Here is an 18399-nt window from a genome sequence, read left to right as displayed (position 1 = left end):
GCACATTTCCCCATTATCTTAACCAGGTGTGTCCAAACTTTCCACTGGTACTGTTCCTAAGGTTACAGGTGAGCCTCACATGGGGCATATTTACTAATGCTGTTTACATTTACATTTACTGTATGTTTTGTCATTAGGCAGACCCTCTTATCCAGAGTGACCTCCAGAGCTCAAATACAAAGTATATTTAATAAAACAGCATGAAATGTACAAAAACAAGGACATGGCCAATCATTCATCATGTAAAGTTAAATGCAATAATTTAATTATCATGAGAATGAAAAACTAAAAACTACAGAGAACTAAAAACCACTACAAACAGCATAACTTTATGAAAATTACATAAACGGTGAACAAGATAGTACTTGGGTTTGAAGACGTGGGTCTTCAGGTCTTCTTTGGAATGTGGCTAGCGATTCAACTGTTCTGACCACAACAGGAAGCTCATTCCATCATAAATGGGCCAAAATGGACACAGGATGTAACCAGGATGCATAATTGCTATTTGTGCTTAAAACTTTGCTCAGTGTGCATGGACTGGACCCCACAAAGCTTGCAAACCTGTCACTGTTTGGTTTGGTGCATCAGTTCCCTGAGGGGTACTCCTTACCACACCCTTGGACAAGTAAATGTAGTGGCCTGAGGAAATAGCCTTAGTAAACCGTACAGTAGCCTGTGCTGGAACTCACTCTGGATAAGAGCGTCTGCTAAGTGAATGTTATGTAATGTAATGTAAATATCCAGCTGTGTAGATGGATTACGTGTAAGCTATGCAAGTCACTCTGGATAAGCAAAAATGCTGGTTTATTCTCCCACGCCCATCACTAACCACAAGGCCAGACCGCAAACTCATGACCAGTTCCTGGTAAGTCTGGAGATAAGTGCGGCTTATTTCTTACAAACTGTTTTCACTGAATTGAAAGGAAATGTACCTGAATGGAGGACGTGGAGGAGGAGGAGAGGGAGGAGCCGGTTCTTGTAAAAGTGGAGCTTTGAAAAAAAAAAAACAACAAAAAAAAATGGCACTCTCTCGTAGGGGGATTCCCTTACCCATGATATAAAACCCGACTGATTTCCCCTGTCTGCAGGTCTTACTCAACGCTCTCTCAGCAGCACATCAAACGCAGTGAATCAGAGCCCTGTGTGAAATTTAGGTTCTGAGGAGTCGTGCAGAGAGAGAGAGAGAGCGTGCCTCCATTGAAAACCGCTGAGATCTGTCCTGAGATGAATGCAGGCTTCCTCTGCTCCGCTTGTACTGCTGGTTGTGCTGAATCCATGTGTTCTTCTGCGTGATTCAGTTTATTCTGATTAGGAAGTGCATGCACGGGTGCCCTAAAGTGTGTGTCATTCCAGTATCAGTGTATAATGGGTGTGACACTTGGTACAAACGACCTGGGTGTTTTCCCCACTTTAGCTATTGATCCGTTCTTATGCGCGTTCTTTATAGTTTTGCATGAAACTGAACAAGTCTAAGCACCCAAACTCCCATTAGTGCTGAGTCAAAAGCCGTTATCAAGAAACCCTGGCTTCCTTCTGTTTAACGGCTGATGTCAGATCAGTTACAGCACTAATAAAGAGAGATTTGTCTGCCTTTCCCTTAGCAGCTGATCCGGGTTCAGTTACAGCTCTTAAAAGGCTGTGGATGGTAATATCAGAAAAGTGAGATGTTACTGTCTTCCCTCTAAGAACTTATCCTAGAGCAGTTACAGCTCTGGGATGGCTATAGATGGTGGCATCAGAAAAGTGAGATGTGCCCGTCTTTCCTCCAGAAGGTGATCCTGGGTCAGTTACCGCTCTGTGAAGGCTGTAGATGGTGACAGAAGTAATGTGAGATGTGTGTTTCCCTGCACACAGGAGCAGCGTCTGCTCATTATCCTCAGTAACTGCCAGCACCTGGAGAAGCACACCTTCATCAACCTGGCCGAGCACTTTGAGAAGCACGGCTTCCTGGGCACTGAGAAGATCACTCGGGTGAGTGGAAGAGACATCCCCCTACTCCTCATATCCCTTTTTAATGTCTCCCTTCCTCTGCTCCTTTCTGCAGTTCTACTGCCCCTTATGCTCACCTCCCCTCCCCCCACCCTCTACCTTTTCCAGCCCCCCTTTTCCTTCCTCAGACCCAGTCCTCTCCACTCCTCCTCACCTTTCCCCCCTCCTCTGCCTTCTACCTTTTCACGTCCCTGTTCCTCTTCTTTTCAGCCCCCACCCTCCTTTTCCCCTCCGCTCCTCCAGCCATACCTACATCTACCCCAACCTTTCTCTTCCCTCTTTCACACTTTCCTCCACTCTCTCCCTCCCTCTGCCCTCTCTCATTTCTCCTCCCCTCTCTCTCTACGTCTTCCCCTTCACTGCTCGTCCCTCCATTTACCCTTAACCTTTCTCCCTCCCTCTCGCCCACCTCGCTCTCCTTAAGCTGATCCACTGCTGCACTGACATTACAGACTCGTCCCTGCAGGTGTATGTCACATTCACAGCCGCTCCATTCTCTGTCGGTTGAGCCCCTTTTCTCTGTGGCATTTGGGTCAGCTTTGTAGCACGCGGCGCTTGGTTTCAGCGTGTGACTTACAGTAAGGGCCCATGGGCTGGTTCATGAACATGCACACGCCAGCACACATGGGATCCCACTGGTTTTTTCTCAGCATGATTAAGTAGACTCACCTGTGAGTAATACAAAAGCGAAGATAAGTCACCATGTCTTAGGTCATGAGTCTTTGACGTTACTGTCAACTGTATATGTCTGAGACAGACTGAGAGCACTCACACACACACGCACACATGAAACACTACTGTACTACACTGACCAGTCGGAGGCTTGAAATGTCAAGCTACTGTACGTTTTCAAAGAACATGGTTACATGGTGGGTGTTTTTTTTTTTTTTTCTTTGGTAAAAGATTATTCCCCCACAGTTGATGATGAGTACTGAGAGTAGCTCAAGAGCACTGCTATGAGTCTTTGAAGTACCAAAGGACCGCACTCCCATTCACCCATGTTATTGGCTAATAATGGTGAGTAATGACCTGTCAGCAGCTGTCTTAACATTGTATCAGGTTCAGTAATTATGAAGGTGTGGCCGTGGCGGGTACTGTTCTATTTATTTTTGTCCTTCAGTTTCACTGTCTTTTTTGAAACAGAAAAAAATATTCCCTGACCCCTTGCAGAAGATGAATTCTTGGAAATATGTCAGTGTGCACGTTACATTTGTATGAGTAATGAATGAGTCATTGAGTAACGGTAAAAGTAAAAGTCTGTTATAGAGTGATGTGGGAGGATGGAGGGGCTCTGTTTGTGTCTTTGAGGTGTTGAACGGATGGTCTGGGGCACACAATATAGCCATAGATCAATGTTCAGGTCCCTTCGCTGTTCGTAGTCAATGGCTTGGTCCTCAGTGTGTTTTGACCCATTTCCAATTAATTATACAGATGAGGGAAAGAGAAAAGACGTTAGAGGTACTCAGCCCACTGCTTGGTCCAGGCCCAGGTTCTATCCCACCTGGAATCCAGAATGCTGCTACTCGGCTGGTCAAAAGTTCTCCTGTGTCTCCAAAATTCTCTCCCATGTTTCTGCCCTCCCTCCACTTGCTACCAGTAACAGCTTGCATTGGTTTCAAAACAGTGGTGTTAGCCTGCTGGGCTGCAGCCCCCCCGTTATCTTCATTCTATCATTGTACCCTATGCACCGCCTGTGTCTCCACTGTTCTGAAACCTCAGGAAGCCTGGCAAGCCGGTCCCCCCTTCATAACCGCACCTCCCAGTTGCTTCCTCTGTCTGTTCAGGCCCCCAGTGCGGTGGAGCAAGCTTCCAGCGGCGGTCATAACAGCGAAGACGCTGGTCGTCTTCTGTCAGGGACTGGGGACCTGCCTCTTCAGACTGAACCTCAGCTCCCCTGCCCAAGCATGAGCTCTCCTTCCCCTTTTCTTTAGTTTTACTGTAGCGTATTACATTACATTATATTAAATGCATTTAGCAGACGCTCTTATCCAGAGCGACTTCTAGCACAATAGAACATAAGTGTACCCATTCAACTTAAATGAGCAACAGTGTCAGCCCAGGCTAACAACACTCCCAGACGAGTGCCAGCATAATACCATTCAAGCCCTACCACAAGTTAAGTTGTGCAAATCTGACTAGGATTGCATATGCTGGAATTTTAGCATGGTGTACATTTTATCTTTTCTGTTATACATGTTGTGGTATTCATATGAAGTATCTTTCATGGAACTTATGCATCAAGCATGTAGACTCTAATTGTCTTTGTCCTGTTAGAGACTGATTTGTAGTGGAACGTAGTCAGCTCCATGTTCAGTCGTTTGTGCCACCTTATTGGATGCACTTTGTACTTGCTCTCTGTAAGTGCCTCTGGAGAAGAGTGTCTGCTAAATGCATGTAAATGCTAAATGACTAAATGTAGATGTATTGCTTGCTGAGTAAGCACAAATTTCTCTCCGTGCAACGAATCATGCCCTTCGCTGGCTCTGACTCAGTAGAGAGGCTAAAATTCTACATAGAAACTTCTCACCAAAACGACCAAGATTGCTTAGGTAGATTGTTCAGCCATCCAAGTAGTCCACTCCTGAAATGTGTGGGTCATCCAAGCGAATCACACCCTCACATTCCCATGGACACATCTTGAGCAGTAAGAATGCACCAGCCAGTCACTACTCCTAGCTGAATTGTGTATTTAAAGCAGGTTACATGGTATTAATTTCTCTTAATCACTTGTTTTGTTTTTAGCAAGTGTCCTATGTAGGTATAATGCTACCAAATTGAAATATACAGGAGCCTTTCATTAGAGTGAAAGGAGAAATGCAAAATCCTGTCAGAAAGTTGCTTTCTTTACCCACTGGTAACTCTCACTTTCATTGTTTAGAAATTGAGTGAAAAGCAAGTAAAAAGTGGATTTCTGTGACTGGTTGTCAGGCCAGCTTACATCATTCACTCGGTCTTGTACTTTGCCTCCAGCTTCAAAATGCACATCTAATTACTTTGGATGCATATCATTAAAGATCAAATTTTAACTTTTAAAACATATAACAAATATTGTTTATTGAGTGATAGATTAAGAATGTTCTCCTTCTTTAGCATATCTCATTTACATTACATTACATTACATTACATTCATCTTATCCAGAGCAACTTCCAGCACAAGAGAACAGAATTGTATCCGCCCAGCAACAGAGAACAACAGTGTCAGGCCAGGCTAACAACACTCTCACACCAGTGAGTGTCCGCATAACAGTATTCAAGCCCTACCACAAGTAAACTTCTACTAACCTGACTACACAGCCTAGAATCTAAGGGAAGGGCGGCAGTGTAGCTTAGTGGTTCAGGAGCCGGACTCATAACCGAAAGGTTGCCGGTTTGATTCCGTGCTGAGGCACAGTTGCCGTACCCTTGGGCAAGGTACTTAACCCAAAATTGCCTCAGTAAACATCCAGCTGTATAAATGGATAACATTGTAAAAACACTGTAATTAATTCGCTCTGGATAAGGGCGTCTGCTAAATGCCAGTAATGTAATGTAATGTAAATGCAGCTGCCTGTATGTTAATTTCTCCACATGGTTGGGGCGCCTTCTCACAACTCATCACTGAGATCACAGGTCAGAGCTCTGGTCCCTGCCTTGAATTTCCCACTGAAATTTTTCAGTTTCACATGGCAGCACAGGTGTGATGGCTGACCTTGTCATCAGCTTTGAGGCTTGGAGCGCGTTTTGAGTGGGTGTTTACCAGCCTCCCTCTGTCGTCAGTTACAAATGGCACGTGAACCGCTACTCGGATAAGCCCACTCTTCTCGCTCCTTGTGCAGCGCGGTGGTCCGCTCCACGTGTCTGCAGCTAAAGATGCACCAGACGAGAGAGGAGGCCAACTGTGGCGCCTGGTGGTTTCCTCCACCAGATTCTCGAAAGTCGATCACGGGGGGAAGAGCTGGTCATGCATGGATAGCTGCCCTTCTTTTTTTGGTCTTCTTTCTATTTGACATTACAGAAAAAAGTTCCACTGGAATTTATGTAGGTTTCCTCCTTTTCTTTTTTAATTTTTTTTTTTCTTACGTATGTCAATGGGCACAATGTGCCATCATTGGGAATGTGCGTAAATGTTCTAAAAACGGTGACAAAAACATGCAAATTAGTATCTGCAGATCACATTACATGGGGGGTGGTCTCCGAGGCTGCATTTGAAAAGGGCACCTCTAATTTAAACCTGTGCTCTGAACCATAAACAGCCAATTACATCTATCATAAAACACTGATTTTTGAAGAATAAGTACAGTTAATATATACATGCATGCACACACTCACACACAAATATATATTATACATATTAAAGTATATACAATATATTACAATACAGGTAAAATACATGTAGGAGTTACAATACAGGTCACATATATCTCTTCTAATGTGGATCATAACATCAGAGGACCTTGTCTACACAAAGATGGCATATAGAAATAGAGTGAAAAAAGCTCTAGCTCATAGCAAACTCAGAGCAAAATTCCTTGACATTCATGGAAGTCATTATAAACTAAATGAACAACTAGAAATTTTTACACTATGTCATAGTATGTTTTCCTGGAGCCCCTTGGCTTGGTCATAAAATAAACTTTCCCTGTCTAATTCGCACCCTCACTATTTCAGTCCATACCTACGGTTTAGTAATTTGTACCTTCTGTTCATCAGTGTGTACCCATCGTTCAGTTGTACCCTCAAATTAACAGGAATCCTGGGTAAAGGCAGACTGAGTGCGAGCTATCTGGCCATCCACCAACTTTTCCTTCAGCATCGCTTGGTTATGATTCTGAAGCATGATTTCATGCATACATTTCATTCGCTCATTTGAAACGGCACACAAAGTAGTTTGGTTGGCATTTACCTGCAGCAGAAATAAAACCACATTTTATGTGTGATGGGTGATAAGCACATTTTAATTAAAATTAATTCTCTTCTATCATCTGCTCCCATTCAACAATGTTAGCAACACATTCAAAGAAATGAACACAGGCTTGGATTGAAAAACTAAGGGCATGCAGTTGGCACACATTGATAATTTGAAGGTACAAATTATTAAACCATGGGTATGGCTTGATAATTTGAGTGTGCAGATTATTAAAAAGCAAATTTATTTTTCAACTGTCATCTAATGGGCTCCGTACGTTTCTGCACATCAAGACAATAAGCTTTGTGTTTATACTGTTATCTGGCTATAACTTCCATTCATTTGAACTATTAGTACTTAGCTTTGCACATCCTGACAAGACTGCATTTCAGCTATTTACCCTTGTTATAATTTACAGGCCACCTGGCCCTTACAGTGTTTTCTTATCGGAATTTGCCAATTTTCTATCTGACCTGGTTGTCAATATAGAAAAAGCTGTAATAGTAGGCGACTTTAATGTCCATATGGATAATGAACATGACCCGTTCAGAACAGCATTTTTGTCCATCATCGAATCCATTGGACTCTATCAAGCTGTGGACAAACCCACACATTACCGCAACCATACTCTTGATTTGGTCCTCACATATGGAGCAGACATTAACCAGGTGGAAATCATGCCACACAATCCTGTGTTATCCGACCACTATCTCATCTCTTTCAATTTACCACTAACGTGCTTCACATACTCGGAGCCTAGATTTTCTTCCAGGCGCACGTTTTGCTCTCTTACAGCAAATGCCTTTATCGACGAGCTCCCTACATCATACTACCTGCACAACGAAATCTCCTCTAGTTTATGTTCAAACCCCAGCTCAACTGAAATTAATCTACTCGCGGACAGAATCGACTCTACTTTGCGTAAAACTCTAGACGCCGTTGCTCCCCTCAAAAGGAAGAAAATCACTGACAAGAAGCTAGCACCTTGGTATAACGACCATACTCGTGCTCTCAAACAAGCCACACGAAAACTCGAAAGAAAATGGCGCTCCACCAAACTACAGGTTTTTCTCCTGTCGTGGAAGGAAAGTCTCCTAAATTACAAGCATGCCCTCACAGCTACCAGATCCAAATATTTCTCTACTCTTATTGAGAGAAACAAGGACAATCCTAGGTACCTGTTTAGCACTATTGCCAGATTAACCAAGAGTCCTGCATCAGTTAACCCTACCATACCAGCAATTTATAGTAGCAGTGACTTCATGAACTTCTTTGACAGTAAAATCTTAAAGATAAGAGACACAATACAAAAATTCTCATCAACTTCTGGTTCCTGCCTGGCCAGTCCCGTTCCAGATTATGTAGACATGTCTATTAGGCCCGCCCCGCGCTTCGACTCTTTTATACCCATTGAATTTGGCGACTTTTCTTCTCTTCTCAATTCATCTAATAACTCTACCAGCCAACTTGACCCCATACCAACTGGCTTCCTAAAACAGCTATTGCCTGCAATTGGCACACCACTATTAAATCTTATCAATGCCTCTCTTATGTCTGGACACGTACCTCAGCCCTTTAAAGTAGCAGTTATCAAGCCTATTCTGAAAAAGCCTAATCTTGATCCCAATGACCTGTCAAACTATAGGCCCATCTCGAACCTTCCATTCCTCTCCAAAATTCTGGAAAAAGCGGTATCAAAGCAACTCTGTGCCTTTCTACACTCTAACAACATTTTGGAAGTTTTCCAGTCCGGATTTAGACCTCACCACAGTACGGAAACCGCTCTCCTGAAAGTGCTCAACGACCTTCTACTCTCCTGTGACAATGGCTGTATCTCTCTTCTTGTGCTACTAGACCTAAGTGCAGCCTTTGATACCATCGATCATTGTATCCTCCTTGACCGCCTCGAAAACCTGGTTGGCATAAGTGGACATGCCCTATCTTGGTTTAGATCTTATCTATCAGAACGATATCAGTTTGTCTCCATCAACAACGAATCCTCCGCTCGTTCCAGAGTAAAATATGGTATACCTCAAGGATCTGTGCTTGGACCTCTGCTCTTCTCGTTATACATGCTGCCTCTTGGCGATATCATCCGTAAACATGACATTAATTTCCACTGTTACGCGGACGACACTCAGTTATACATATCAGTCAAACCCGATGTCCCTCTGAATATTTCAAACATGGAGGCCTGCCTAACAGATGTAAAGAATTGGATGGCCCGAAACTTTCTCCTCCTCAACCCGGACAAAACCGAAATATTGGTCATAGGCCAAAATTCAATCAGGAGCAAACTCACTCATTTTACATTGGACCTTGATGGTGTCTCCCTTGCCCCGAGTGCAGCCATCAAAGACCTTGGTGTTGTTATTGATCCCGAGCTCTCCTTTGAAACTCACATAACTAACACCTCTAGGACTGCCTTCTTCCATCTGAGAAATATTGCTAAAATCAGGAAAATCGTATCAATTAACGACGCTGAAAAACTAATCCATGCCTTTGTAACATCCAGATTAGACTACTGTAATGCCCTCGTGTCAGGATGTGCAAACGTCTCATTAAAACCCCTTCAGCTGGTGCAAAACGCAGCTGCTCGAATCTTAACTAAAACTAAACGCTTTGAGCACATCACCCCAGTTCTGGCCTCTCTCCATTGGCTACCTATTAAATACCGGATCATTTTTAAAATACTCTTACTCACATTTAAGGCTTTAAATGGGCTTGCCCCCCCCTATCTTAAGGACCTTCTTCATCCATATCTTCCGCAGAGAGCCCTTCGCTCCCAAAATGCCGGGCTTCTCACCATTCCAAGAGTGGGCAAAACTACTGTAGGCGGTAGAGCCTTTTCCTATCAAGCCCCTCTCCTGTGGAACAGTTTACCCTCTGAGATTCGGGGAACAGACTCTCTCTCCACCTTTAAGTCTAGGCTCAAAACATATCTATATAGTAAATCCTTCAGCTGAGGGACATGGCCTGGTGCTGGCGTGGATCATAGAGTCTCTGGTGGACTAAGTGGTCATTGCTTTCATGGACCCTGTGCCGTGATCTGGTGTTGACCGTCTTAGGGTCGCCCTCATGACTATGCCGGTCCCTTGCCTCCCGTCCCCTAGGTTATGCTGCCATAATGTTAGCCTGCCGGGGCCTTTCCTTGTTGCACACCTTTTTCTCTGCCCCTCCTCTCCTGCCTCTCTGTTCTACATCCCTGCCATTCTTATCATCCACTAACCACTGTTTTCTGTTTGCTTCCTATTCCCTGCTCCGGGCTCCTGTCCGGAGCTGTAGCCCAAGCGTCTCATCTCGTTTTCCAGTCCTGCTACCTCGCTGCCCTGCCCATCAAAGCCAACTGCATTCCAAGACCCGGACATCCTAGGAGACATTCTTATAATCACTCTACTGTTAACTGCTATTGTTTGTCAATAACAAATGTACATTGCATAATATTGTGTCTAACTCTATCTGCCCAGTGCCGGCCAGAAGCAGATGGGCCCCCCCATGAGCCCGGTTCTGCTCAAGGTTTCTTCCTGATAGGGAGTTTTTCCTTGCCACTGTTGCCTTGTTGGCTTGCTCTCAGGGGGTCTCAGGCCTGGGAACAATGTAAAGCTGCTTTGTGACAACTTGTGTTGTAAAAAGCGCTATACAAATAAAAATGAATTGAATTGAATTGAATTATTTTTAACCCTTAAACTGACCTGACAGTCTTCCTCTAACCCGGCCACAAAAGAGGTTGTACACTTTCTTGTTCCTAATGTTTTCCTCAACAACTGCACTGAATATCGAGACCCAGTAAGAGGTGCTGTGACAGGTGGTAGTGCTATATGCAGAGTGATGCTGGAGTTGCTTTGGCTGTGTGTGTTCGCAGGTGAGTGTGGAAGTGGTGAGAGAACTGGACGAGAGGCTCTTTGAGTCCTACATTGAGAAGAAGGCTGACCCCATTGTGGGCTCGCTGGAACCCGGCATCTACGCAGGCTACTTTGACTGGAAAGACTGCTTGTCCCCTACAGGTATTTATTTTTATTTACCCTCGTCATGAGAGAACAGTGCACACTTTGGCATTGAAGAGCCTCTCCTGTCCATTGTAGGGGTTGTATTTACAGTGTTAATTTACAGTGTTACGAGTTAACTGAATGCACTGTACCATGCTTTCTGTGGTGTAATTTTAAGGCTTATTTTAACAGTTTAATTAACATTGTTAAGAGGTAACAGTGAATGCACTGTTACGGTACATTATGTTACCGTTATGTTAGTAGACACTCTTATCCAGAGCGACTTACATGGGTTACAGTTTTTACATGTTATCCATTTATACAGCTGTATATTTACTGAGGGCAGTTCTGGGTTCAGTATCTTGCCCAGGGGTACAGCACCAGTGCCCCAGCAGGGAATCAAACTAGCAACCTTTTAGTTATGAGCCCTGCTCCTTACCACTATGATACAGTACTGCCCCTGTACCATACTATACTGTACCATGCTCTCGGTGGTGTAATTAGAAACAGTTTAATTAACAGTGTTGTGAGTTAACAGTGGGTGTACTGTAACATGGTCTCTGTAGTGTTTGATGTTATGATACCACATAAGTTGTACAGTGCTGTAATATATGATTGTACACACATCTCAAAGTACAAAGATTGCAAGATAAGTAACACTGCTGAGTATTTCGCCTCCCACCCACATCCCCCACACACTCACTCACACACATACAGACACATACACTCACACTCACTCACACATACACACAGGAACACTGACATACACACACACAAAAGAGGCATGGTAAGTTCAGAGGTATTTACAAGGTGCATCACATTCATTGAAATGAATGTAATGCACCTGTAAGAACATATAATGTAAGAACATATCATTACGAGAACAGGCCATTCAGCCCAACTAAGCTCGCCATTACACTAAGCTCGCCATTATTTTATTGAATATCAATGCATTTATTCTGGTAGGTTTGAAAATGGTAAAAATATCTCCAGCCAAGTTGAGGAGACCAGCTGTGAAAACAGGTGTTACAAGTTGTGCAAAATGACATTTTCATCAAAAGATCATATTTTTCAGATAAGTAGCATGACTATGGTGTCATCAAACGAGGGGGTTTACCATCTGACCTTTATCCTGTGCTTTTGCTCTGTGCTTATTGCCCCTTCATCTGCCTCTTATGCAGGGAAACAGGTCACTGGAGCTCACTGTGTCTACAAGTGGAGGTGGTTTAAAGTGTTATGAATTCACTCATCAAAAATAGCCTATCTTGTGTGTTTTCATTAACGGCTGTCTCTCAAAATGCATAAGAGCAATTCAGTCAAATGCTATTGAACAGGGCTTTCATATGTTTATAAATGGTAAAATGGATTATCAAGGGATTAATCGTGTTAATTAAATGGTAATAAATGTTATTTTTGCGTAGACATTATTCACAGAGGGAGTGTAAGTGCTTTATATCAGTCTTTAATGGCAGCTATTACACATGTATTGCAAATTAATTGTTTAAGAGTTATTGCTAACCTAAATTAAGATGAGTGGTTTACTGGAACAACCAAGGCAGTCTGACTTTTCGCAGAAAAAGTTTTCTTTTTTGGAATAGAGTGAATAGTTCAGAGACTCATGTCTCTACCAGCTAGCTTGTACCTTGTCTGTCCAACTATTGAAACCAGGCCATACCACCATATTTTGACTCTTTATATGGCTTTTTGCTTGTTCACTACCCCATGGATTCACACCCCTAAATTACATGGCTGCTGTTGTCCAAATGTGGCTTGTTTGTCATACACAAACGCTCGTGAAAATATGGGTTGGGGAGGTGTCTAAAACTGAGCAGATGAGCTGGAAGATTGTAACAGCTGATAGGCACTGTGAGGTTTTTCAGCTTTGGTTGTTAATCATGTGTACTGTTGGCTACAATGGAGGATAGAGGCATTGGTCTAAGGACAGAAGCCTGAAAGGAATGAGTAAAAATTAGTTGGTAACGCCATCGTGTGTGTTTGTCATGCTGACTCGGAACGCTCAGACATGTAGCCTAAGCTACGTTGCTTTACTGGAGTGAACAATAGAGATGGAAACACCTTCACGACCAAAGACCTCAAAAGTGTGGCAGCATTTAATCAACTTACAGCTTTTACAGTAACTTGTTTTTTGTGCTATGTAGCGCGCGTGTTACATTACATGGTTCATTATGTTTTCATTAGCGTTATTAAGCTTCTCATAGTTTTCAGTTAGCATTTGCTATATTTTTTAATGTTACATCGCTGTTTCCTCAAAGCTAAAATTAGATAGAATTTTTCCAATCTAGTTTTCTAATTGCACCGGTTTTAGCATACACGCTAAACGGCTAATCACACCAATGTGACCGTACGTGCAAAAGGGTTAACTCTGCCAAGAAGGTTGTGAACTGCAACATTTGCAAACCTGACCTTGCCTGGCATGGGAGCACATCAGTTATGCTCGAGCATCTGAAGAGGTGGCACTTTGGCTCTCTGGATGATGAAGACTCGTCTCGTTAAGTTAGTTAGCTAGCTATCATAGCTAATGTTAATGTTAAAAGCCATGTTACTTCATGTTATGAGCTGTAACGTTTTCTATATTGAAATACATTTTCTCTTGATCAATAAATTATTAATGACGTTGAACATAGTGTAGCAAATAATAACCTATTATTCATAACGATCCTGTTCACATTCCAAATGTGCCCTAACTTTACAATGTTAAACCAGAGTCCGTCTGCTATTTAGAAATTCTCTGCTTAAACGTTGCATCGTTGTCATGGTGACGTTTACGGCTGGAGTGTTGCTGCCGAGTGCACAAGTTTAGAGAACATCAGAGAATTTGATACTGTCTAAATCGCAAAAGATTTCTACAACTTGTGTCTATACATGCGTGCCCAATGTGGGTTGCATTCGAATTAATTCGAACGAGTTATGGGTTTGTTGGATCTCGTAATGCTACCATGGATGGCTTTCTTCAAAGGAAACAGTCTTGTCCCCAGCAAGCAACTGCCCTCACTGAATTAGTCCTAGCAACCCTTCATTAAAAGACGCATTTTTAAATGAAGTTCTCATCTTTATTGTCTTTATTGGTAGTTAGCATATGCCTAAGACAACCTCAAGCTAAATTTAAAAGCCGATAGATAAATAAGAGCCACTGAGTAAGTGATTCATAATCCGAATAGTCAATTATTCGTTTCAATAATCGATAGATTATTCAACTATGAAAATAGTCGTTAGTTGCAGCCCTAATTGTAACATACAGAAGTTGCTCTGGATGAGAGCATCTGCTAAATGACAATAATGTAGTGTCATGTTTGAAGATAATGTAGTGGGGGTGCTGCTGTGTCATATAGGGGTGCATCTGAGCACTGTACGATCAGCCAGCTGGGCTACCTCATAGTATCTAAAATATTTAAAGCTGTTTACTGCATGTTGTGCTTATTAGTTGAATGTAGAAAATTACGCTGTTTAGATTAGTCCCTGTTACCTAACTAATATAGAAAATTGCTTTTGAGGGGAGTACATCTTCAGTTCAGTGATAATATTTTTGTCACGAATTAAGCAACCATTTTAGTATGCAGTAATGTGGGTTTAGATTGGCCAGTGAGCTCAAAACTGTAACATTTGAAAGTGCTCTGGATAAGAGCACTTGCTAAATGACAAAAATGTAATATGTTAATGTCATGTAAACCATGCCAGGAGAATGGACCCCACATCAAACCAGAGCCACCAGAACCCTTCACCTTGAGAAATGTGCGCTCGGGCCTGTAGGTTTTGTTTGGCATGCACCACATATGCACTCATCTGCTTGTTGAGAACAGGGTGAAGGATGTCTCCTCTGACTATGTGTAAAAACAATAACATATGTAAGACACTCTGGATAAGAGCATCTGCTAAATGACAATAATTTAATATAATGAAGTGAACTTGGATAACCCTTGCAGGCTTAGTGCAGTAGTAAAGGCAACATTTTCCACCAGATGTTTCTAAAATAGGCCTAGAATTTCAGTGAAAAAGATGAAGCCCTAATTGGAGGACACCTGATATCCATCTCATCATGTGACCAGTATGACGCTCCTATGACATTTCAATAATCTTCATTCAGCAGGAATTGCAGAGGTCAGCATAGATATGATCTGTTCAGAAAAGGTTGAGTGATACCACAGTACAGTGGTTTGCGGTGAACAGTGGGTAATTAATGAAGTGCCAAGTGATCATGAGTAGTAAGTTTTAAGTCTAAAATTTAAATGTCTTGTGAGTCTGGTTTGTGTTGTAGCCAGTGTGATAAGTAATGTGTTAAAACCATACTCACCAATTGCTGCTTGTTAGGGGACTTCTAGAGTTTTTCATTTTGTCTTGTCTGGGGTGCATTTCAAATGTCTTAGAGCTCATTATTGTTGGTGATCATACAGTGAGTACTATAAATGTGTCCTGCATTATTGTCAATAGATACACGCCAAAAAAATGTTTCCGTGTGAGCTGCCTAGATAATATCATGTATTCATTTCCTCAGCTGTATTCAAGTCACCCAACTCCCTCGGTTCATACTAAGTGGTGGCTTTAATTCTATGATTGATTATGCCATCACACTTGAAAATTCTTGAAAATGGTTTTATTCTGGGAGGTTGTGGAAAGCGGTTCCACTGTGTTTGAAAGGTCATGGAGCGTCTCCCGGACTTTGGAACAAAAGTGAGTCTTCTTTCTCCTGTATGCCCAGTTTAATACAGTGTGGGCATCTTTCCTTTATGACCCAGTAGTATGATGTCCTTTACTATCAGCTCTAGCAGGGTTAGCATACTGACATGATGAACTAACCTGCCCACTCCTAGCAGTCACCCATGACTGGCATTTGCCAGAGAGTGCATCTTCAAGTATCCTTAGTAGTGCGGGTTATCTTACAGTTAAGGTGTCTAATGATATAATCATATAGCCTGCAATTCTGTCTACTGAGGAGTCCAGATTCAATGCTATTGAAAAGGCCCATGATATGAGCAAGGACCCCATTGATGGGCACTAATGCTGAATTTGATGGATTTGCACATGGGAGCAGCTTTCTGTTGCTGCCTTCTTTGCAGTGTGCACCAACGACGCCACCTGCAATGTTAATATCCTATGTTTTTCCAGAACCGCTATGATCAACTTGCCAAAGCATTTTGGCAGCCAGTGAATGCACTATCTGAATGCACTGTTTCAGGTCTTGAAGGAGTCAAGAGTCAAAACATTCCATTTTCCACAGTGTGCTGTTTTGTTTACTCCTCACTACTGTATTAGCTGTGTCACGTATTTCGCTCCCTCCAGTTTGTCTTCTGCTTACGTCCACTTCCTGTTTACAAAACAGTACCAAATTCGAGACCGTTTTCAAAAACAGCGACTGTAAAAGTGGAAAATGTGGTTTGAAAGTTGTAGAGTCTGTATCTGTCTGTGTCCTGCCCTCTCTCCCTCTCTCTCTCGCTCTCGCTCTCTCGTTCTCTCTGCCCAGCCAAATTTTCGCCTACGTTTCCCTCTCGTTTTCGCTTCTCTCTTCAGAGAGGTAAGTCTATGAATGGGCACCCGCGGCTCGGCGCTCGAGGCCGCCCCCCCACGGTTTTCGACAGGAAAGCGACCTGTGCAAAGCGGCGCGCCCTCCGTGCTTCCTAAGAGGAAGCGGTGAGGCCGGCCTCCCCCCCCTCCTCACCACGGCCCGGGCCCCGGGGGTCTCTTTGAGCGTTCGCGTGGACCGCCGCACATAAAAAAACAGCAGACGAGCAGAACGCATTGAAAATAAAGGGGTGGCACCTCTTCGTTGCAGAAATTCTGTCTGTGAATTTAGTGGGTAGGTGCAGTGCGGTGGGGCCACGCAGCAGAAGGGAATAACCCTCTGCATAGCTGTCAGAGCATTTGATAACCCCCTTCATAAAAATAGACTTACTGGAATCAGCTCCTGCCTTCAACCTCAAGAAACCCTACTTTGTTAACTCAGGTCTTCAGAGTGTTCTTTTTCTTTGCTTTTCCCATCTGGTGGAAAATAAACATAAATACGTGGTAGAGTGTTTCAAAAATGAAAGTGATGTATACAGTATGGCCTATGTTTTGTTTTGTTTTGTTTTTTTTTTCCATTTGGGCTTTGTGTCACTGTTCACAAAATTAAGCAGGCTAGGAATTTGTCCAAAAAGCTAGATAGCTTAATTGTATTGTGAGTTGACTGACAGCAGATTTAAGTTTCATCCACAATAGTTTATGTTTTACTAGGATCTCCAGTTTTTACTTTTAAATAGAGCTTTATGAAAGCCCCAGTGTCCACCTGCAGTGTGTCCGGATGTGCCTGATCTCACCGCACGCTACACCCTACAGAAGCGCCGAAGGATTCTGCACACAGCATCTGACATGTTTCTTTCATCCAAATCAGTAATTGGCCTCAAGCAACACTGTCAGATGCAAATGACAGAGTCTGTACACTATGCATTAACAGCTTCAGGTGTTTGAGATTATTGTTTGACATAATCTGTCGTGTTAGACTGAAGGTAAATCGAAGCAGGTAACATTACACAGTCAAGGAACTAAAGAGCTTTATACTAGGGACATTTTTGTACATGTGTGTCCATCGCGGTTTAAAGAAGCCTATTTAAATTTGCCTGTGCAGCGTCATAGTATTTTGAGGTTTGGGACATTCTGTAATGTGACGCCATGGCTCTCTCCTTTCTCTCGGTGGGCGTGCTCACAAGGCCATGCAGGGTCAGTCTGTGTGTGTGCGGGGTTGCCAGGTTGAGTGATCGGCCTTACAGTAAATGAGACTGCATGTGAGCTGGGGGGGGTCTTTGCACTTGAGTGTCGCCCTCTGAAGGGGAGTTTCCACAGCGGCTCAGCCCCTCCGCCCTGCCGCTCGGCATGTGCGAGAGCAGCTGAGGTAAGCAGCGCGGCTTGATCAGTCCCACGTGGGTGGGGAAGCCACATGTACGAGGCCCATCCTGGCTTGCCAAAATGTCAGCACGCAGCCTCATGGCCCGGGGGCAAGGCGAACCTGTGTGGAAAAGGTTGTGGTTTTTTTACGTTGAATATTAGCGCCCCACTGCTGCTGCTGTGGCGGAGGGTGCAGGTGACACAGGAAATGGGAAGACTTGGCTGCGTGTCTCGCCCAGGTACAGACTCTGGAGGCCTGGGCAAGTGGAGTGGAGCATGCTGTTGTTCTCAGCACAATAAAAAATCCCCCCATCCCCCCATGCTCCCATGCCTGCACTTCTGACATGCCAGTGCTGCCTTGTGCTGCCCTGTGCTTACATAACAAAAGCAAAAGTATTATTTGTGTTCTATGTTTCACTGTTGTTCATAAACATTTATTTGCAGAGCAGATTTTACATTTATATTTACATGTATCAATTGGTAGGTTCTTTTATCCAAAGTGACTTACAGGTGAGACACAGTACAACACAATTGTTGGATTTTCTAATCCAACGTGACATTCATAGCTTAGTTTTTTTTTTTTTCTGTGGCTGGGTGTTTGCTATTGCAGCACAGGGCAGGTATCTTGCTCGTGGGTGCAGCAGCAGCGCTACCCTCAGGTTTCGA

The 18399-nt window shown here is 43.3% G+C and overlaps 1 protein-coding gene across 1 annotated transcript in view; it reads left to right on the top strand.

The window, feature by feature from the left end:
• The window catches only part of exoc2 (exocyst complex component 2), a 95137-nt gene that overhangs the window by 69820 nt on the left and 6918 nt on the right, over positions 1–18399 (top strand). The window contains exons 22-23 of the mRNA XM_036521077.1: positions 1855–1971; positions 10737–10878. Of these exons, the coding sequence (XP_036376970.1) occupies positions 1855–1971; positions 10737–10878 (259 nt within the window). The remainder of the gene's footprint in view (positions 1–1854; positions 1972–10736; positions 10879–18399) is intronic.

The sequence above is a fragment of the Megalops cyprinoides genome, chromosome 2, assembly GCF_013368585.1.
Source record: "Megalops cyprinoides isolate fMegCyp1 chromosome 2, fMegCyp1.pri, whole genome shotgun sequence".
Lineage (NCBI taxonomy): Eukaryota > Metazoa > Chordata > Actinopteri > Elopiformes > Megalopidae > Megalops > Megalops cyprinoides.
The sequence above is the reverse complement of the archived record's forward strand: the minus strand, read 5'-3'. Positions and strand labels throughout refer to the sequence as shown.